The sequence below is a fragment of the Phocoena phocoena genome, chromosome 6 (genome assembly GCF_963924675.1).
Source record: "Phocoena phocoena chromosome 6, mPhoPho1.1, whole genome shotgun sequence".
Classification (NCBI taxonomy): Eukaryota; Metazoa; Chordata; class Mammalia; order Artiodactyla; family Phocoenidae; genus Phocoena; species Phocoena phocoena.
This window is the reverse complement of record NC_089224.1, coordinates 78733603-78755347: the sequence shown is the minus strand read 5'-3', so window position 1 is coordinate 78755347 and position 21745 is coordinate 78733603. Positions and strand designations below refer to the sequence as shown.

At 52.5% G+C, this 21745-nt stretch overlaps 2 protein-coding genes across 8 annotated transcripts; one reads left to right on the top strand and one right to left on the bottom strand.

Annotated features, from left to right (window-relative positions):
• The first annotated feature begins 1431 nt into the window (after positions 1-1431).
• Positions 1432-9105, top strand: TPM2 (tropomyosin 2). Of its 7 annotated transcripts, none has more exons than XM_065878496.1 (9): positions 1432-1731; positions 2181-2306; positions 5359-5492; positions 5591-5708; positions 5806-5876; positions 6016-6091; positions 6592-6654; positions 6813-6882; positions 8964-9105. In XM_065878496.1, exons 1-9 carry the CDS (start codon positions 1618-1620, stop codon positions 9044-9046), a joined length of 855 nt encoding a protein of 284 aa, XP_065734568.1. In that variant the 5' UTR covers positions 1432-1617; the 3' UTR covers positions 9047-9105. The 7 variants fall into 7 exon arrangements, with proteins under 7 accessions (XP_065734568.1, XP_065734566.1, XP_065734569.1 ...); XM_065878494.1 differs by lacking the exons at positions 6016-6091; positions 8964-9105 and adding exons at positions 6336-6411; positions 7850-7947 and having other exon boundaries at positions 1513-1731; XM_065878497.1 differs by having other exon boundaries at positions 1527-1731; positions 7850-9105.
• A 1092-nt stretch (positions 9106-10197) lies between these two features.
• On the bottom strand, positions 10198-15702 carry CA9 (carbonic anhydrase 9). The gene is made up of 11 exons (XM_065879606.1): positions 15318-15702; positions 14447-14476; positions 14023-14193; positions 13747-13889; positions 13573-13665; positions 12446-12512; positions 11434-11591; positions 11082-11226; positions 10925-10951; positions 10402-10477; positions 10198-10264 (listed from the first exon to the last, which is right to left on the bottom strand). The coding sequence occupies exons 1-11, from the start codon at positions 15700-15702 to the stop codon at positions 10198-10200; spliced, it is 1362 nt and encodes a 453-aa protein (XP_065735678.1).
• Positions 15703-21745: the final 6043 nt, after the last annotated feature.

Here is a 21745-nt window from a genome sequence, read left to right as displayed (position 1 = left end):
GAGATCAGTTTTGTTCCATGTGTAGCAGCAGTCGCCTAAGCAGATCTAAATACATTTCAGAGCCCCCTCCCTCCCCGCCCCCATCTCACCCGGGGCCCGGGACCCCTGGTTCCCACGGTTCCCGACCCGCCAGCAAAAGCCAGGCCTCCCGCCCCTCTGCCCCTGGGGAGCAAGGCTTCCTCCGCCTGGTCTCCCCGTTCCCCCCTTCCAAGGCAGCTCTCCGCTTCCTCTCCCCCCACCCCACCCCGAGAAAAACGAAAACAGCCTGGCGCCCGTGCCTCTGATTTCCCGACCCTAGGCCCCAGCTCCCGGAGCTCTTTCTGGTGGCCTCGGCCCGAGGGGACACCGCACCCCCAGCTCCTGACGCCCAGCAGCTCAGTAACTCTTACCCTCGCCCCTGCCTTCTTCGCCCCAGCCCGGCTCCGCCTCCCCACGGGAAACATCCCAAAAAAGGGCAGAAAAGAAATTTCAGCGTAAAGCTGGCTCACAAGGGAAGAGAGGAGAGTCCGCCGGGAGAAGGGGAGGAGAAGGGAGGGCGCACGGGGAGGTTAGGCGAGAGCGGGGGTGGGTGGGGGTGAGTGGAGGAGTGGTGGGTCCGGTGGAGCCCGGAGCAGGGCAAGGAAGGGACGCAGAGGGACGCGTCCCGGGAGGGGATGGAGACGGGGGAGGGGAGCGCGCCGCGTCCTGCCCGGCAGAAGCCGCGTGGAAAATATGCGGGGCACGTGGGGGTGGGGCAGGCGGGGCACGGAGCTGGGTTCCGAGGCCCGGCGACCATGGAGGAGGGGCCCTGGCTCCAGAGGCAGGGGCTGGAAGGGGCTGGAAGGGGGAAGAGAGGTCAGGCCCGCCCTCGGGGACAGCCAGCCGGGCCTCGCCGCGCACTGTGACTGGGGCTCTGGGCTCCCCTCCTGACTCAGTTTCCCCAAGTCCCTGGAGAGACGCTCCGCTATCACTGCCACGTCGGTAACGCAAACCCAGAGTCTGGGACTCAGGGTAAACTGAGGCACTCGAAAGGCGGAGGAGCCCCGCCTTCCAAGAGACATTTAATCCGAGGGGATTTACAGGAAACTTCTAAATTAAGTGCAGCGGCTGCTGCAGCTGATGGGGGGGACACTCCGGTCCTTGCGCCCGGGCAGCTGCCGTGAGCTCAAACCCCGAAATAGCCCCAGGGCCCCCAGCCGCAGCTGCCACTGGGCCGGGCTGTCACTCATAAGAAGCGCGGAGCCCCCAGCCCCAGGGTCCCCTCCCCTCTGCAACGCTACGGCGTTTTCTTTCGACAGACTCTCCATCTACTTTCCCTTCAGACGGCCGTGGGGGGGGGGTTTGGGGGGGGAAGGGAGGGGGGAGAGGCGGAGCCCCGAGGGGGTGGGCGCAGGGGGTGGCCGCGCCCCCCGACCCTGCAGCGCTTCTGCCCCTACAAGGTTTGGGCTGCGGTGGGGGAGGGTCCTGGCCCCCGGCTCCGCCCGGTCCCTCCCCGCCTTTTAGGCGCCCGCGCGGCTGGGACATCCCAGTCCCGGTTGGTCCTCCTTGCCTGCCACCCGTGCAACCACTTCGCGCAGCCAGCCCAGTCAGCCAGGTCCACCCCACAGCCCGCCGGCCGGCCGGTCTCCCACCGCAACCATGGACGCCATCAAGAAGAAGATGCAGATGCTAAAGCTGGACAAGGAGAATGCCATCGACCGCGCTGAGCAGGCTGAGGCCGACAAGAAGCAAGCTGAGGACCGCTGCAAGCAGGTGGGGGCCCCAGGCCCGGTGCATCCCCTGCCACCACCCCACAATGCGGGTGGGGTAGGCCCTGCCCGGTGCCCCCCAGCCTCTGGCCTGCTGTCCAAGGCTCTCTACTGTCCAGTGTGAGGGCCAGTGTGAGGGCTGCTGGGCCTTCACGGTGCCCCCCAGGGCCCTAGCCAGAGCCACGCTTCATCTCACCCATCATAGCCTGGGGAGCCCCGGTGCCCCCCTTTCCACTCCTGCCCTTGCAGAGCCATGATGGCCCTTGCTCCTTGGGGTCGGAAGCTCTCTCTCCCCTCCCGCCAGGTCCCTACAACACCCCTGGCTGCACTGTCCCTCCTCTGCTATCCCTCTTCCTCCCTGACAGCCTCTACATATCTCTTAGTACCCCCTCGCACGCACCACTGCCTCCTGCCTGGGCCTGGGCCTGGCTGACTGAGGCTTTTCTCTCCCAGCTGGAGGAGGAGCAGCAGGCCCTCCAGAAGAAGCTGAAAGGGACGGAGGACGAGGTGGAAAAGTATTCCGAATCAGTGAAGGATGCCCAGGAGAAACTGGAGCAGGCTGAGAAGAAAGCCACCGATGTGAGTGTGGACCTGGGGGATGGTGGGAGAGTTAGTGCACTGGGAGGGGTCCCAGACATGGGGATGGAGGGGACCTTCAGCACCAGGACAGAAACCGTTTCCTCGCAGGAACCCAGGCTAGGGCAAAAGGTGGCACAAATAATCCAAGACAGTGGGTAAATCAAAACCACTTCCCACTTCCCCCAGAGGACACAGTGTTGTAATTTCGTTTGGTTCCAGCTCTTAGTGTGTACAGTGACCAAGCAATGAGTCACCGCGGGGGTGGGTGGTACAAGAATTTACCATCCATCTCAACTAATCCCCCAGCCGAACATGGAAAGGAGCCTGCAGCTACCTTTTCGGGGTGCGGGGCAGGGGGAGGGGAGAGGAGTTCAAAGAGGGGCCCTGACTTGAGCTACACCCCCGGGGGGGCCATTAGAAATTCCCTGGCCTTGACTTCTGGCTCCAGCGGCCCTGCTGTGCACTGGGGCGCCAGCTCAGGTTCTGTCGGTCCCTCACTTACCCTCATTAAGCTCTTGGCCTTGAGACCATGCCAGGCCACAGGGCAGAGGGACAGAGCCACAAACGCCACGGCAGCCACCTTGGCAAGTTCTGCTCACTTGGAGATTCCTCTGCCCACCGCCCGCTAACCAGACTTCTCCACCTCCTGCCATTCCCAACCCCCCCCCCCCACGAGGTAGGAGAACGGCCATCAGACTTTGGACATGGTACTTTCTCTGCCTCATGCTCCCCGTTTGCCTTCCACCCAGGCTTAAGTTTAAGATGAGCCTGCGGTTGGGTGGATGGGGGGATTCGCATACGCACGGTCTGAACATCCAAGATCAGAGATGACATTACTGTTCATACTGACCATTATCCTTGTTCCCCATCCCCCCCTAGCCCCAAGGTTGGTTTCTCTGACCTCCAGCCTTCGGTTTTGGTTCTTCACCAGCCCTGGCACTTGGGAGGGAACTGACCTGCAGCTGCTAGTGAAGACGACCCTGGGCATCTGACACTCTATAAATAACTGAGGCCCAGTGCAGCTGGAGTAAGGACTGGAAACCCAAGGAGCTAGGTGGGGGCTGGAGGGAGGAGGGGAAGACAGGGACAGAGCTGGGGAAGCAGGGCAGCAGCACCAGTAGAAGATAGGAAACGGTGCCCAAACTTATTGTGTGACCTTGAACACAGCACTTAACTTACACGGTGCCTCAGTTTCTCCTTTCTCTCTTGCTTCTTATTTGTGCAGAGGGGACAGCACTGCCTGTCCTGCAGTTAGAGGGCAGCATCCGTAACTGGGAAGAACTTGAGAAGCAGAAAATGGCAAAAGTCATTCCTGTGATGCGGGCCCCAGGACTTCCCAGATTCGCCAGTCATTTCTCACCCCACTACCATGAAGAGTTTCCCTTTTGCAGAGTCTCATCTCTCTCTAGAATAGACCTCCAGTGTCCCCCAGAGTCATTCTTACCAACCCCAGTGCTGTCCCAGAATCCTTCCACACTGAGTCATATGGCCCTGTGCCCAGGATGGGCTCTTGTCACTCTAGGTGGCCTTCAGCACCTGGAGGATAAGCTGCAACTACTTTCTATATATGGTGTTGTTTCCCCTGCCCTACACTATCACTCAGGACCTGCTTTCTACTCCCTCTACCCCCAGTGCTGCCACCCATCTCTTCCCTGTCACTCTCTTCTTCTCCTACACTGGTCCTTTCTCCTTTCCAATCCTAAATCCCGCGGTTTCTGTGTTTTGTCCTTGAGGGAGAGACAAGGGATAACCTAACGTTTATGGGGTGTGGACTCTGCAGGCACATATTCAAGTGCTTTCTGCATATTATTTTACTATTTCCCAAGATTGCTTATCATCAGAATCCCTTGGAAGCTTTTTTAAAAAAAAAAAAAAGGGGCTTCCCTGGTGGCACAGTGGTTGAGAGTCCGCCTGCTGATGCAGGGGACACAGGTTCGTGCCCCAGTCCCGGAAGATCTCACATGCCATGGAGCGGCTGGGCCCGTGAGCCATGGCCGCTGAGCCTGCGTGTCCGGAGCCTGTGCTCCGCAATGGGAGAGGCCACGGCAGTGAGAGGCCCACGTACCGCAAAAAAAAAAAAGATGGAAAGATTTCCAAGCCCCTGCCCTGGAGATCTCAGTTCAGTGGCTCCAGCATGGAGCTAGAGAACCTGGTATTTTTTATACACCTCCCAGATGATCCTGTTATTAATCCAGTATTAGAAGCACTGCATTATCTCAGAACAGCCTACAAAGTAGGAACTGCTATTGTCAACTCCAATTTAAAAAGGAGGAAACTGAGGCTTAGAGAGACTAAATAAGTTACCCAAGGTCACACAAGTAGCTCAAAGACAACAGTGTCACTTAGAGCTGACGCTCTTAACACCAAGTTGCACTACTTCTCTCATTTTCCTTTATTGGGGCCCTTCTTGCTCTGTCCTCTCTTTCTCAAGGTATCGTCTGTTTCTGTGCACGTTCTCCAAAACCACCATGATTTTGCCTCTGTACTGCAGGATCAGTGGCTGATCTGCCACTCACACTGCCCTCGCACCGACCTCACTTGCCTCGGGCATTGGCAGGGAGTACCCTTGGTACGGCCTAGGGTGTCCTAAATAGGCCTGGCTTGCTTCCGGAGCCTCCCGCTAGGGGTCTGCCTGGCAGCGAGTGACATCACGTAGCTTGATTCTGTGATTGGCGGTTTTTAGCAGCACTGCAGTCTGGTTGGCCTGATTCTTCCCCACCCCTTGCCTGAGCCAGGCTCTGTGGAGGAGTCGTCAGGGCTGCCTCAGACCTGGTCCCAGCAGTTGGAGGGCTCTCAGGAGGGATGGAGGGATCTGTGTGCAGATAACCATTGGAGATTATGCACCGTGCTAGAAGAGGCCCTGTAGCAGGGGAGTGGAGCTTGTACAGGAGGGCATGTTTTGGGCTGGAGCACAGAGTCTGCACAGAAGATGGTTGGTTTGGGGGAAAAAAAAATAGGTTGAAATTCTGGAGGTCAGGAAACCTAGGTTCGTTCTGACAAGAATCTTAACCATCCTCTGAAGCCTCTCTGACCTCTGACCTCTGACTCACAGGCCGAGGCAGATGTGGCCTCCCTGAACCGCCGCATTCAGCTGGTAGAGGAGGAGTTGGACCGGGCGCAGGAGCGCCTGGCTACAGCCCTGCAAAAGCTGGAGGAGGCTGAGAAGGCAGCTGATGAGAGTGAGAGGTGGGCAGGGGCGTCCTCAGAGGGTGGGCCGGGGAGGGGGCTGGGAGCCTGTCTCTGCTGGTCCTAACCCGACCCCTACCCCTCTCCCTGACTCTCAGAGGAATGAAGGTCATCGAAAACCGAGCTATGAAGGATGAGGAAAAGATGGAGCTGCAGGAGATGCAGCTGAAGGAGGCCAAGCACATCGCTGAGGATTCAGACCGCAAATATGAGGAGGTGAGAGCCCTGCCCCACTTTCTTCTCACTCCCAAGTCCCAGACACCCCCAGTCATTCACCATGGATCTCCTCCTCCTCTCTTCCCCATCCCCACAGGTGGCCAGGAAGCTAGTGATCCTGGAAGGAGAGCTGGAGCGCTCAGAAGAGAGAGCTGAGGTGGCTGAGAGGTGAGGACACCACAGGGCGGCAAGTGAAACTCGGCTTGAGCCCATGGCTCTGGGGTACTCTGCACAGTGGGGAGGCAGTTTCCCAGGCGTGGGACCACAGGGACAGGTCCTGCCTCTGACCCCTACCTGCTGCCCCCAGCCGAGCCAGGCAGCTGGAGGAGGAACTGCGAACCATGGACCAGGCCCTCAAGTCCCTGACGGCCTCAGAGGAGGAGGTAGTCACCTCTCTGGACCTTTCTGGGCAATGGCACCTTCTCTAGGCTCACCTTCCCCTCCATCTCAGGCTGCTCTCTCTCACCTGCTGGGGGCCGGGAAGGGCCTGGGGCTCCTAAACTCTGCCTGCTGTCACTCTCACAACTTTGCTCTTCTCTTCTCTCCTCCACCCCTCCCCCACTGTGCCATCTCCACTGTCTCCCCCACTGTGCCCTCACACCCCACCCTGCCACACACCCCCTGCAGTAAATGTGGGGACCTAGAGGAGGAGCTGAAAATTGTTACCAACAACTTGAAATCCCTGGAAGCCCAAGCGGACAAGGTAGAGGGGGGTAGAGGGGCAGTGAGGATGGGGTCCTTCAGGGGAGGGAGGCGATGGGCCCAGGCAGGGCAGGGCCGGATGTTTGATGGAGACAAAATCAGGAGTAGCCTGTGGGGCTCCGTGGAGAAATGAAGGACTTGTGGAGGCGATGAACTGATGGCATGTGTCTGTCCCTAAAAGTATTCCACCAAAGAAGATAAATATGAAGAGGAGATCAAACTGCTGGAGGAGAAGCTAAAGGAGGTGAGAGTCCTTCCAGTCCAAATCCCCCTCAAGCCCCCCAGTACCCGCCAGAGACCTCCTGTGGCAGGGAATTTGGGGACAGGGACGGAAGAGAAAGTTGATAGCGTCTGGGAGGGCCTAAGCTCCTGTCATTTTCCCCATCTTGCCTTTATGCCCAGGCTGAGACCCGAGCAGAGTTTGCCGAAAGGTCGGTGGCAAAGTTGGAGAAAACCATTGATGACCTGGAAGGTAAAAGGGATATTCCTCTGTACCCCTGAACCTTTTAAAATAGGTCCATATTCCCCATGACTTATCTTCCCATCCCATGATACCTGCCAGTGGTAAATTAGGGTTGGACCACCTAGGACTCCACAGACTCTGGCGGTCTGTGCCTCCCATCCAAGCAGATGTAGCCCCGTCAACTCCAGTGCTTCTCGAACTTGAGCGAGCATGAAAATCCCCTCAGAGTTTTTAAAACACAGATTCCTGGGTGCTGCTCTGAAGCGACTGCTGACTTTGGGCTGAATCTGTGTCTAACGAGCTCCCGGGTAATGCAGATGCTGCTGGTCCTCACATCACACTCTGAGTAGCACTGATCTAGACAATTCTGTGTCCAAGTGCAGCACCTTCTTCATTAAATAGAGAGGTATTTGGTTTAATATCTAGGTTTTCATGATAACATTAATGGAAAATACTTTTTGAAGCTAGATTTGGTGAAAACAAGTATCCAGGGATTTGCTAGTCTGTAGCTACTTCTCACTGTTACCGACAACGTTGTGCCTAAAGCTGTCTTTCCTTTTTACTTCACTTTCACAACTCGCTCTTCTCTTGCTTCCAGCCTTCTCAGGCAAGCCTCAGTTTTCTCTCCAACTTTAGGACTTTAGAACTTTCTGGCTTGAGCGCCCTCCCCTTGAAGCAAGCACTCCTGCTTATGCAAAGCACTGTGTCCCCAGGCCCCTGGGGGAGGCAGGAGCTCCTGGGGGGAAGCACCAGTTTGGGGTACAGAGAAGAGCAAAAGACATAGGGGTACAGAGAGGGGAGGAGGGGGCCCTGACAGCTGTCCAGCCTGTTCTCTGGCCTGTCTCTCTCACTCCATCTTCATCCACCTCTCTCTGATTCTTGTTCTCTTTCCATTACCCTCTCTCCTTCCGTTCCTCTTTCCCTCCATTCCCTCTCCCCACACTCCCACCTGGCCCCCCTCCCCTGGACCCCCCAGACGAAGTCTATGCACAGAAGATGAAGTACAAGGCCATCAGCGAGGAGCTGGACAACGCACTCAATGACATCACCTCCCTCTGAGCCTCTCACCAGTGTGGCCCACGGCCCCTTCTCTCTTCTCCTTTCCATTCTCTGTATGGGGAGGGGGGCAAGCAGGAGGAGCGGAAATTGCCAACATTGCACAGCCAGGCTGGACGCAGCCTAGGAGAGCCCCCATCACAGCTGCTGCCCACCCTGGCATTTGCTTCATCCTTCTATATCCATCCACTCCTCCCTCTACCCGCCAGCCTCTCCCACTCTCTGCTGCTTAATAAACTCAACTTGGTCTCCACGCTGTTTTCCTGCCCTCCAGAGAGCACTTCCATCACCCCCACAGAGCACTGCTTCACTGCTGAGACCCTGGCTCCTACGGGCACCCCTGATCTTGTGACCCCCCCCTCCTCTACTGATCTCACCCACAAAACACTATGGCCCACACCGGAACCCCCTCTGCATGACTCTTACTGCTGCATGTGGGCACGTATGACCACGTCAGTCAACCACGGGCCCTCTGGTGCCTCTGAGACACACGCCCTTCTACAGATCCAGGCATGTCACTGCCCTTGGAGCATTCAAGCTGTGATTCCAGGATCTAACAGAATGACTGGAAGGGAAGTGGAATGGTGAGGTGCAGGGGAGGGGCGAGAAGGTTGTGAATGGTCTGGGATGAAGTTTGGAGAGACACTGGATGGCAGCACCATGGGGCTTTCCCTGCAGGTCTGTTTTCTGCCTCAAGTCTGTCTGTCTGTCTGTCTGTCTGACATTCCCTTTCCTGGCTCAGTCTTTGTCTTTCCTCCTGCTTCCAACTCTCTTCAACCTTTTAAAGAAGGAGGGTAAATTAGTTTATGACTCAGGCCTTCCCATCCCACCTCCACGGCCCCAAAGCCTTGAGTGAGGCATCCCTGTCTGCCTTGTTCAGTCCATCCATTTGTCCCACCCACAGGGTCCTCAGATCCCTGAATGTTTGGGTCTTCCTGTGCCTCCAACCCACTCCGTGTCTATTTGTCACATCCCCTGTCCATGACTCCCCATGTTTCTCCCCCACAAACCTCACGGGTTGCTTCCCCTCACAGAGACCTTGGCCAGTGCCAAGGAGGAGAACGTGGAGATCCACCAGACCCTCGACCAGACCCTGCTGGAGCTCAACAACCTGTGAGGGCTGGCCCTGCCCCCAGCCAGGCTGTAGTTGCCACCAAATAAAACTGATGTTACCAGTATCATGGGGCCCTTTAAGCCTTTCTTGGGTGTTGGGGATGGTGGTGGTGGTTTTCCAAAATGGAGAAGGTAGAAAGGATGCCCCAGGGGAAGAGTGGAGTTGGAAGGACCCCTGCGTGAGCCAGAGGGGTGGGGCACTGGGCTCACTGAGGAGGGGTTGTGAACAGGCTGTGTGAAGCAGAGAAGCCTGGCAGGGCTGGGGGAACATCTGGCCCTTACTCCCCACAGAGCAAAGGAGCTGCTATCAGCGGCACTGCCCCATTCCAGCAAGCAGCTGGGCCGGACAGCACAACTGGAAGGCAAAACTGTAAAGCTACATAGCTTTTACTTGAGCAGGGTGAAAACCCAAAAGCCTCAGTGTGATTTTAAGCCTAGAGACCAAGCCTGCCCACACACACACACACAGTCATTCCAACAATACCGGTCGTTTCTCCCTGCTTCCTGATAACATCTACATGAGGCAGAATCATGTCCCCCCACCAAAGATGTCCATACCCTAATCCTGTGAAATATTACCTTACATGGGAAGGGGACTTTAGTTAAGCTAATGATTTTGAGATGGGGAGGTTATCCTAGGTTAACTGGGTAGGCCCAACATAATCACAAGGGTCCTTATAAGAGGGTGGCAAGAAGGTTAAAAGCAGTTGTAGGAGATGTGACAATGGAAGCTAGAGATTGGAGTGATGCAAGGAAGGGGCCACAAGCCAAGGAATGCTTGGCTTCTAGAAGCTGAAAAAGGCAAGAAAATGTCCTCTCCTCAGGAGTGTCCAGAAGGAACCAGCCCTGCCAACACCTTGACTTTAGCCCAGAAGATTCATTTTGAACATCTGACCTCTAGAACTCTTAAGAGGATAAATTTCCGTTACCACTGTTTGTGGTAATTTGTTACAGCAGCAATAGGAAATGAACACACCATCCTGTTGATTTGGGGAACAAGTATACACCTTCCACAGATTTTATTAGAAATATTTATTTAAAAAAAATATCTTTGGAGGCTTAAAAGGAAGTAGTGTAATGGGCAGGACAAAGTCTCCAGCTCCCCCTCAGATTCCTCTGGCCAGCTTCTCTGCACATTCTCCAAGTTGCAGGCCTCTAGGCAACAGTCTCCGTGACCTCTGCCGGGTGGTACCTGACACTTCCTTTGGTCCCACTTGGGTGTCTACACAACAGGGAACCCTAATCAGAAATCTCACCAAGGATGAGCTCATTTGCATGCAATTTGCATGAAGCTGTTCTGGACTCCACTTGGGGAGCAGGGGCTGGGCCTAAGGGAGAGGGTTAGTAAAATACCTTTGCTGCCTTCTCATTTGCACAAGGAAGGCGATGCTGGTAACAGCAAAGAGAAGGCCAAAAACCAGGGCCAGGATGTCTCCTGGAGGGAGGAGGAGAGAGACTGCCTAAGGGAGTGAAGAGGAGTCTGTAGGGTTCCCTCAGAGCCTCTTCCACCTGAACCCCACCCCTGCCCCAAGTTCTCCAGCTGCCCCCAGCGTCTCCAAATCCAGCAGAGGCCAGCAAAGGGATGGGGGTGGATAAACAAGAAGGGGTAAGATAAGCACTTTTTTCCTCTCTAAAAACAAAACGAAAGAGGTTGTTTGGGAAGGAGGATGCAAGGAGATTTCTGGAGCTTCATTCTGACCAACTCTTGCACTGGGGACAACAGGGGAACCCCCCTGCCTTGATCTGACGCTATCCTATTGGGGTTGGTGTGTGCTCTGCAGAAATAGAGAGGCAGCAGTGGTGGTCCTGACTAGCCCCTGAGGCTGATCGGTGCCAAGGGATGCCCCCAGCCTCAGGAACCAGAGGAGGGGCACAGACTCACCAGCAGCGAGACAGGAATTCAGGTGGACTGAGGAGAAAAAGGAGACGTTAGAGCCAGGGGTTGTGATCACCAGTGACAGACAAATGAGGACACATGGGGAGGATGAGGGACCTGTGGCTGGGGGTAGGGGGCATGGCATCAGTAGACAAAGCTGCACCTGGCCCAACGGTCCCAGGGCTGCTGTCCACTCCAGCAGGGAAGGAGGCCTCAATTATTCGCCCATTCAAAGGCTGTGTAGCTCGGAAGTTCAGCTGTAGCCGAGTGTCATCAGGTCCCCACAGGGAGTCAGAGAGGGCGTGGAGCTAGGGAGGTCAGCAGACAGTGGGGGTGGGCTCATGACACAGAAGCAAAAGGGTCACAGGCTTACAGCCAGCACCTCAGGGACCCACTGTCCACGTCCCCCTCATCCCCAACACGGCCACTTCATCTCTTTATGCCTCCTCTTTCTCACCTCCACCTACAACCCTTTCCCCCTCATCCCCTATGTCACCACCACACCCCAGCCCCACCTGCTTAGCACTCAGCTTTACTGTCTGGTTGAACACAATCCAGATGACTCCCTGGGCACAGGGGGGTGTGGTGAGAGACCCCTCATATCGGAAGTAGCGGCTGAGGTCAGAGGGCAGCAGTGCAGATACATCCAGTCCTGGGACCCAAGTCTCAGAGTCTGTGGAGAGGACCTGTGCTGGAGTCCCACATAGATTGACCCCCCCCTGCCATACACACAACAAAGCTTTGGGGTACAGGAATACATTTTTATCTCCCAGAAGCCAAGCTGACTCAACTCCCTGAAACCACTTCTTCACTGAGTGTGTCCCTTCCCATAACTCAGCACAACAAGACATGACTCAGGAGGAAGTAAAAGGCTTTGGGGCGCACAGAGTGAGAGAATTGCTCCCCTGGCCCTCCCTCTGAGTCTTCACTCTTAGTTTGCACACTGTGATAACACACTGGAATGCAGATTTAAGCCCAGAGTAAATCAAAAGAGAAAATGAGTTGAATAACTTGTAAATAAATACCTATAACTTTAAAAACAGACACAAAACTCAAAAAAACACAGTTCTCTCTAGTTTAGCAAAACTTAAGGTCCAGTTGGGCAAGTGAGGTTTAAAATGACCTAGAGTGACTGAGAAGGAAAGAAAGATTTCCAACAAAAGCATTTACAAATTTAAAATATTTGATGCTTATGAAGGAGTAATAGACATCTCTCAGAAAAATTTTAGACTCAACCAGACTCAACCCCTGAAAGTTCCAAACACTATTTTTTTGGTCTTGTTTGGTTTTTGTCTTATCTTAGTTTCTGTTTGGTTTTTAAACATAAAGCCTGTAGCCAGCAGTTTGCCTTTGCCTGCTTGCCTGTGTTCGGCTTCATAGTTATTATCAAGTTCACAGTAGGCCAGTTCACATTTCAACCCCTCTGTGTGGGAGGGAGCCCTTCTCCATCCTCAGACCTGAGGCTCCCCAAGCGCGGTTCTTTATGAACAAGGGTATCAAGGATAGTGGCCAAACCAACAAACTGACCTTCCTCGGCGATTTCTCCCAAATGTGACAGCAACTGCTCGTAGGCGCTGTTTTCTTCGGGGCCTTCCTAGGAGATGATAATGCAAGATAGATTCATACATGTATTTAGGGTCATGGCTGGAGGCCTGAAGGTGAGGTGGGTTCCCATAGTCCTCCCCCAGTTCCCAGCTCTGAGAACGCTGGGGAAACACAATATCTCATGTATTATTACTCAAGGTCGATATACTCCTACTTTGCAAACTGATGTAACTAGGCAGACTAGTTTTCAATGGCAAATTGGAGGAAGAGGAGGATGGTGGGTCACTTTACTAGGATACAAGGTTCTCAATGATGGGCTCTACTTACTTTTCCAATCTCACTCATTAACTCCACACACATTCTATGTCTCCACCACAGGAAACCCCAATAACCTTTGTATTCATGTTAGCTCTGCATTCACCTTAATAATTCATGTGTTTTGAGTTTTGGAGCCAGGGCATGCTATTTCCAAGGTGCTTCTCTGAACTTTGCGCTGTGAGGCTGGCGTTCATGAGTCAGGGAGGGAGTGAGCCTAACAGGTGTTTCACCATCCACAGGTGTCTCACAATCCCTCCAACCTACTAGCCTCCTCTAATCATTGTGTATGTACTCCTGATCAGTATAGGTCCAAAGAGGTCACTAAATACTTCTCTAGACAATATTGCATTTTGCAAAGGGGAAATTATGGGTTATAAGAGTATTAGAGAAATGACTCTTCCTTATGTCCATTCTACTGCATCTGCCATTCCCCGAATGGGCCATATTCTGAGTCTTTACATGTACCGTTCGCTCTGCATGGAATATCTCCTTTTCTTTCCCACTAGTGAAGGCTTCAAGTTTCACCTCCTCTGTGAGGCCTTCCCTGACTACCTTGTTGACTCTGCGTCCTGTGTATATGTCTATCCTGTCAGCCTCCCTCACTGGCTGTGGGGAGACAAGGATCCACAGTTTCGGAATCTTTTGTTGGAGCCCAGCTCACAGTGGGTGTTAATGAAAGAACTAATGAGTAAATGAAGATGATAGCCAGGTGCGGGGTGGGGTCTCTGGGGCAAGATACTCTGAGCCCGAGGGCTGGGGAAGCAGGGGTGGGGGGTGTCCAGGGCTGGTACCTGCAGAAAGGCAGCCAGCACGGCCAAGCCCCCCGGGCGCCCCAAGGCCTCGTCAGCTTTGGCAAATGCAGTGCTGAGGTGAACCACGTGGATCTGGAGAGGACACGGTAGGAGTGGGCGAGATCCCCTACCCCGCGCCCCACTTCGACCCTCCGCGGACAGCTGCGCGCTCACCTCGGCAGGGAAACGGTGACCGCCAACAGTGTGCTCCGAGCCCGGGCGACCCGCAGCCCCCCAGTGCAGATGCAACTGCAGGGCCCGGTACTCCTGCCCGGGACCTAGGGCCATCTCCAGCCCGGGAGGCAGACTCAGCTGCACTGCGCGGTGAGAGGCAGGTGAGCCGGGCCCGCCCCTCTCTCCGCAGAGCGCTAGCCTAACTCCCAGGGACAGTCCCTCATCCCCAGCTAGCGTCCGCCCCTTCCCCGAGGCTCCGCCCCGAGACCGCCTCACCGGTGTGGCCATTGTTGCGCAGGCGCAGTTCTGGTTGTGGCGGGAGCTCAAAGCCAAGGAGTTCCAGGGGTCGCAGGGCTGGGCAAAACGCGGTGAGCTCTGGACGGATATCTACCGGGGACTGAAAACGGCCAGCGCAGGCGGGGGACACCTGGGGCCATGGCGGAGCGCCTGGAGTGGGAGAGTATGTACAGGAAGTTTGATGACAAGATCAGGAACTTTTAGGGAAGCTGAGTAGAAAAAGTGATGGGGTCGAGTCAGGAGGCATCCAGACAGGAGATAGAAATAAGGGATGTGGAGGGAGAGAGGCAGCGGGTGGTGTCAGGGACTGGCAGACGTGGATGCGGGGGAAGAGGGCGGGGGGTGCAGGCACTAGCAGAGCTGGGTGCCCACATTGGGTCTGTACAGGGGGTGGGTGTCTCACCTCCATAACGCCAATGACTGTGGTCATCCCCTGCATAAATGAGAAGAATGAAGCTGATCTTTGAGCCCAGTCCCTCCCCAGCGGCCAAAAGGAGGTGGGTCTCCTTCACTAGCAGAGGTTCGCAAATTCAGATGTCTTACAGAAGCATAGCAGGTAACAGAAATGCCTGAAGCAGGCCAGGTGTAAAGCACTATAGATGGCAGCCAAGTAAAACGCCACAGCTTGACGGGCCACACAAAGATCCTGCTGGCCCCGGAGATACCAGTTTGCGACCACTGTCTCAGGGTCTCTAAAATGGGTGGAGGCCTCAGTTCCCAGGCCTAAATCTGTAGACCTTTTTCTCTCTTATTCATCCCTCCTCCCCACTCATCCTGTTCCCTTTCTGGTCTCCAGCTCATTTTCCAAAGTTCCTGGCTTGAGAGTCAAGATACCAGGTTCTCCTACCTGCTGTTTCCTTAGTCCTAGGTCTCAGTTTCCTCATCTGTAGGCTGAAGATGAAGTAATTTTTACAAGCCCTTCCTGCTCTCCCTCTGGTACACCCCCGTCCTTCCTCTTCTCTCCCCTCATACTCTTACTTCTCTCCACCTTTGTTTTCTCTCCACATTCCTATCTTTCTCCTCTCCAGGATCCCCCTTTCTTCTTTCCCATCTCTTCCTGCTTACCTCTCTCCATCTGTGCCCCTTTTTGTCTCCCCATCTAGCTCTGAAAGGGGGTAAAGGGCTAGTGGCATGGGAGCCCCTGGGGTTGGGAAAAACTACATCAGAGTACAGGCTCCTCTCCTTCCCTGAATAATCCCTACCTGGGTTGGGGTTTAATGAGGGGAAGCATCAACCTCCTGGAGCCTAGATTCGCAGAGCTGATGACCACTTACCTTTTTTGTCTCTGTGGGCATTATTCTGGGGGCCTTGAGTATCCCTGGGAGTCCCAAGAGTAGGTAGATCCTCTATCTTCAGAGAATCCTCCTCTCCTGCTTCAGTCTTCATTCCAGGTGGATCCAGCTTTCCAGGTGGGTCCTCTTCTCCAGGTGGGTCCTCCTCTCCAGGTATATCCTCTTCACTGGGCAGGTCCTCCTCACGCAGTGGATCGTCTTCCCCAGATGAATCTCCTCCTGTGGTGGGAGCCCCCTGCATCCAGAGCAGGCTCTGGGGATGGGCAGGCACCAGGAGGAGCAGTAACAACAGCAACTGCACAGCGGGGCCTGGGGCAGGGGCCGGGATCCACAGAGGGAGCCAGGGGCTGGGACACAGGGGAGCCATGCGGCTGACTGTGGGATGTCCTGGGACACGGTGTGTAAGGTCTGTACATGCATCAGAAACAGGAGCTGGATGGGGGAGGAGCAAGCCTGGAGGGGAGCAGACTGGCTCACAGAAGGTCCTTTTGTAGAGATGGAGCCAAAGCCCTGCAGGTCTGTCTGGCCCTGTGCCCCCTCCCTGATAGCAAAGTTGGGCATGGGGTGGAGTGAGCGGCAGGTATGTGCGCAGGCAGAAGGTTATCAGGGTCATGGGCTCAGCTTGGAACCCAAGGCACCACCTGGCACTATACAGGTTCCACCTGGCACTATACAGGTTCTCCCTGGCACCGCCTGGCTGCTCGCCAGCCAACCTCAGCTAACCCTGGCCTGCTTCCCAGTCCCAGGCAGCTGGGGACCCCACATCCTCTGGCTGAGAGGGGAAGCAGCCCATATATACATCCCTGGCCCAGCCAGGGAGCAGGTGAAGGGGTAGGGCAAGCTGCGGGGGGAGTCTGGGGGTGGGAGGGTGGTTGGATGGGTAGGTGGGAGGCGAATTTGAGTATGAATGGAAAACTGTATATATTTATTAGAGAGTCTGACAGGTTTAAACTAAATGTATTATTCATCATATTACACCTTTGCTCAAAAACCTCCATTGGCTTTCCACACTCTACCAAAGTATCTTCTATCTGCCCATCTTCTCCCTCTAGTTGACTTCCAAGTCCCCTCAAAATACTACCAAAGAGACTTTTCCATCTTTTCTCCTACTACTCTCCCTCATACCCTAGCCAAATTAAACTATTCATTTTTTACCCAAACCTTTGACCGCCTTTGTTCATTTAGTTCTCACTGCTGGGAATGCCTTTCACTCTTCTATTTATTTAGCATCTACCATATGTCAGGCATTGGGCTAATAGACTAGATGTATGGAAATGAATAAGACGCAGTCCCTGTCCCAAGGAGCTTGCTGTCTTGTGAGTGAGGGCAAAAATTATCATAATATTTGGGGAAGAGAGATGAATTCTGCCTCAGAAAGTAATACAGAAGTAGGCAAAATTTGATCCGGGCTTAAAGAAGTAGCAGTTCAATTGGTTTAAAAAAGAATGGGGGAGGGGCTTCCCTGGTGGCACAGTGGTTGAGAGTCCGCCTGCCGATGCAGGGGACACGGGTTCGTGCCCCGATCCGGCTGGGCCCGTGAGCCATGGCCGCTGAGCCTGCGCGTCCGGAGCCTGTGCCACGACAGTGAGAGGCCCGCGTACCACCAAAAAAAAAAAAAAAAAAAATGGGGAAAATGGCATTCTGGGCAAAAGGGAGGCACCAAATACTTTGAGCAGAAGAATGACAGAATCCAAATCTCATTCTAGGTTATGTTGAAGGGTAGTGTGGAGTACGAATTGGAGGGGGAAAGTGGGTGCAAGGAGATGAATAGTGAGAGGACCCCAACAATGGGCTGGGATTCCCAGTCTGCCTATTCACTTAACATTTGGTAACCTTCCTCTAGTCCTCCAGGCACTGTTCTAGACCCTAGGGATGCAGCATTGAACTGGAGAACAGCCTCTGCTGTTCTACAGCTCACATTCTAATAAGGCCCCTATGGCTTCAACAAACCAGAAGAGAGTAAGGCCATCTCAGGAGATCCATATCTGGGGCTAACATTCAGTAGGTACACACACCAGTATGGTTGTATAGGTAATTAAATATATTGAAATATTTATAATCTGGTTTGTAACTAGTCCCTAACTCCAGGGTGCTCCTGCTACCCCACTCCTCCCTAGGGACTGTCCTGACCTTATGAACTCACTAAAGAAGTAATGCTTGACACAGCAGGGGCTCCAGGACCCCACTTGAATGCCCCAACCAGTTTCCACTCTGGTAGGTCAGTAGTTGTGCACGAATGCACCCACTAACATGTTAAACAGCTTTACTATCTCCTCTGTCTAAATCCCTTCTATTATTCAAGACTCAGTTCATACAACCACTATGGAAAACAGTATGGAGGTTCCTTAGAAAACTAAAAGTAGAACCACTATATGATCCAGCAATCCCACTCTTGGGCATATATCTGGAGAAAAACATAATTTGAAAAGACACATGCACCCCAATGTTCATTGCAGCACTATTTACAATAGCCAAGACATGGAAGCAACCTAAATGTCCATCGACAGAGGAATGGCTAAAGAAGATGTGGTCCATATATACAGTGGAATGTTACTCAGCCATTAAAAAAGAATGAAATAATGCCATTTGCAGCAACATGGATAGACCTAGAGATTATCATAGTAAGTGAAGTAAGTCAGACAGAGAAAGACAAATATCATATGATATCACTTATATGTGGAATCTAAAAAAACATGATACAAATGAACTTATTTACAAAACAGAAACAGACTCACAGACTAGAAAACAAATTTATGGTTACAAAGGGGAAGGTGGAGGGGAGGGGTAGATTAGGAGTTTGGGATTAACCTATACACACTACTATATATAAAATAGATAACCAACAAGGACCTACTATATAGCACAGGAAACTCTACTCAATATTCTGTAATACCCTATATGGGAAAAGAATCTGAAAAAGAATGGATATATGTATATGTATAACTGAGTCACTTTGCTGTACACCTGAAACTAACACAACACTGTAACTCAACTATACTCCAATATAAAATAAAAATTAAATAATAAAAAAAAAGACTCAGCTCAAAGGCCATCTCTTCTAGGAGGTCTTGCTTGACCAACTTTACACCACAGGAAGAGATTTCTGGTGCCTCTGAACCACCACAGTTCTTTGCCCTCACTAACAACCTTGTCTAGCATCCAATTCATATTAAGGTGATTTATGACATTATATCTGCTCTGATAGCCTCGGGGGCCATAAGGGCAGGGTCCAGTATTTGACTGATTGAGTCTGTCTTTTGTTCAGTATTACTTTATTATTGATCATCTTTCTCTCTGCAGATCACCGAGACAGGGCTTGAGAAAAACCAAACTAAATGCCTTCCCTGCCCTCAGGGAGCCCATTGTCAATGGCCTGTGTGTGTCAAACCGCAATTATTCCAGGAGCAGGACATCACATTTCTACAGCATCCCAAACTGTCTGCCTTGTCAGAGTGACTGTCATACTGTATGCCAAAACTTGTATGGCTGAACAAGCAGTCTTCTTAGGAGGTAGTCAGCCTAACGATCTAGGTTGCCATTTCTGGAGCTAAATTAAGAGCCATCCATGGCAATCTGATCCAGTGTGAACTCCTGATGGTCAGCTCATTGTCTTGGTCAGCTGTGTTGTCAGAACCTTGGTTGGACCCAGACACATGGAAAGTACCTGGTAATATCTAAATTGGATGGGCCCGGACAAGACAGAATGTGGTAACAACTAATCTAGTTGAGGTGGAGGAGGTCATGGGAAGCATGGAGGACAGAAACACCATGCTAACTGAAGTCTGGAGTCTGTATGTCTAGAATTTTCTCCAATACCAATCTTAGTTTTATTTCATTTTCCCTCTTTCCAAATGTTTTGAATGTTTCCACCTTTTTCCTTTTTAGATCTCCGTCAGGGTCTCCTTGTACAATTCTCCTTGGCACTTCTATGTGTCCACGTGTCTCCCCTCCATCTCTGCTGCTTTTTCTCAGTATTTCAGAGTCCAGATTGCATCTAGGTACAGCTCTCTCTGTGTTACAGCTCCCTAATTTCCCAAGTGCCATTCTCCATGGTGCTGTCTCTTCCTTGAGCTCTCTGTCTCTGTGTGTGACTATGTCTCTGGTCTGGGTGGGGAATGTGGACTCTGACCCAAGATTGTGCTTTTGCAACTGGGAGTCTGCCAAACCCTAAAACAGGTTTGAGCTCCCAGAGTCTTGTTTCCTGAGTCTCCCCAGGGACAGAGTGTACTCAGGACTGATTGACTGAGGACACCCCCCTCCCCCCACCCCGGCCTGACACACGACCTCTCTGTGGTTGTTTAAGGCCAAGTTTTTGGTCATTAGGGTCTGTGTCTTAAGACATCGAGGGCCATGTCTCTGCTTATCCCAGGGCTGCAGAGGAGGGAGCTATTTGCTGGTGAAGTAGGAGGAAAAAGAGCCCCCTATTCCCCAGATATGGATTGGAAGCAAAGACAAATCACAGCCCTTCTGGGGCGCTGGGGACTTGTCTGTAGACTATAGTCTGTACAGGAACTACAGGGACTTACCTGTAGTTCTGGCCCAGCTCACCATCAGTATTATTTTCCTAGGGCTGCTGTAACAAATTAACACAAACTGGGTGGCATAAAACAACACAGATTTATTCTTTCACAGTTCTGGAGGCTAGAAGTCTGAAATTAAGGTGTTGGCAGGGCCCTGTTCCTTCTGAAGGCTCTAAGGCCTCTTCTAGCTTCTGGTGGCTCCAGGCATTCCTTGGCTTGTGGCTGCATAACTTCAGTCTCTGCTGCTGACTTCACATGGCCTTCTTCTCTTGTCCTTATGTCTTCTACTGGATGTCTCTTATAGGAACACTTACCATTGGATTTAGGGCCCACCAGGATAATCCAGGATGATCTTAAGATTCTTAATTTAACTACATCTGCAAAGACCCTTTTTCCAAATAAGGTCACATTCACAGGTTCTAGGGGTCAGGACATGGACACATCTTTATGGGGGCCACCATTTAGCCCACTACACCATCAGCCATTTTGGAACTGAAGTGGGTGCACGGGATGAGAAGGAATGAGCTTGTGCTGGGGACCCTCATGTCTTCTGCCCATATCCCTCTTCATGTCCTTTGTAGGCAGTTTCATTTACTCCCATGGCTTCTATACTAGATGACAGCCAAGTATCTCCAGGTTGGACTACCCCATGTCAGATCTATAACCACCTGCCAAATGGATATCCCCACTTGGATGTCCCACAAGTATCTCAAATTCAACAGGCATCTAGCCAAATTCATTTGTCCCCAAAACCTCTTCTTCCATACTCCACCAAGTGGTCTAAGCCAGGAACCTGGTGCCATCTTTCATCTTTTCCTTCACGTCTGAAGGAAAGTCAAGTCATCAAGCACTACGGATTCTACCTTCTAAACTTTTCATCCTCATTTTTCATCCTAGTCCACACTTCCATCACCTCTTACCTGGGTAACTGCACCAGCCTCCTAATGGGTCTTGCTGAGTCCAGCTAGCCAGGGTGATCTCTCTAAAATGCACATATAATCTCACTCCCTATTTAAGACCTTTGAATGTTTCCCATTGCCCTCAGGATAAAGTCCATAGTACTACTTGACATGGCCTTCAGAGGGCAACTTAGGTGGGTCCAGTCAGAGTGAAGCTCTCTGTCTCAAGTATTTGATAACTGAGGGAATTCACTTTCACTTTGTCCAGACATGGATGAGGAAACACACAGCCTCTGGAACTGTGGGCAGCCACCTTGTAACCCCAATGGAAGCCAGCCTTAAGATGATAAAACCATGGAAGGCAAAGTAGAGTGGTAGAAAGCAGTCCCTGGTGATTTGACTGAGCTGCTGGATTAAGCTAATCCAAGTCCCACCCCCCCGCCACCGCCCCGTATCTGGACTTTTCAGTTGCATGAGCCGATAAATTATCTTATTGTTTAGCTACTTTGATTTATGATTACTTGTGACACAGTCTTACTGATATAAATTCCCTCTATGGTTTGGCCTGTGTCTACCTCTCCAGTCTCCTTTCTCATCACACTTTCCTTTGCAATCTGTGCTCTAGTCTTATTAAACTTATAGCAGTTCCTTGAATGCATTGCATGCGTGTGCATGTGTGTTTTATCTCCGAGCCTTTGTCCATGCTATTTGTCTCTCTGTCCACCGCACCCACATTGCCGGCCCTGCCTAGCCAGGTTTTGTTTTGTTTATCCTCCTGGCATCCTTCAGTTCACATGTCACTTCCTCCAAGAAGCCTCCCTGACTCCTAGGCTAGGGCCTGTCCCTTCACTCCTGCATGCATAGAAGCCTATATTTCCTTTGTTACGTGTATCTCACTTTATGGTGACTCCTTACCATGTGTGTCATGCTGGATTAAAAGCATTCATAAGGGCAGGGGTCACATTTCTCTTGTCCCCATGCCTAGCATAAG

Bases quoted from the DNA above. Each gene is read 5' to 3' on its own strand.
- TPM2 (XM_065878493.1), top strand. From the start codon at position 1,618: ATGGACGCCATCAAGAAGAAGATGCAGATGCTAAAGCTGGACAAGGAG. The intron at 6,412-6,591 runs GTAGAGGGGGGT...TGTCCCTAAAAG, and splicing joins TGGAAGCCCAAGCGGACAAG to TATTCCACCAAAGAAGATAA. The intron at 6,655-6,812 runs GTGAGAGTCCTT...CTTTATGCCCAG, and splicing joins TGGAGGAGAAGCTAAAGGAG to GCTGAGACCCGAGCAGAGTT.
- CA9 (XM_065879606.1), bottom strand. From the start codon at position 15,702: ATGGCTCCCCTGTGTCCCAGCCCCTGGCTCCCTCTGTGGATCCCGGCC. The intron at 12,513-13,572 runs GTACCAGCCCTG...ATCATCTCCTAG, and splicing joins TGCTGGCTGCCTTTCTGCAG to GAAGGCCCCGAAGAAAACAG. The intron at 10,478-10,924 runs GTGAGTCTGTGC...TCCTCCCTCCAG, and splicing joins GAATTCCTGTCTCGCTGCTG to GAGACATCCTGGCCCTGGTT.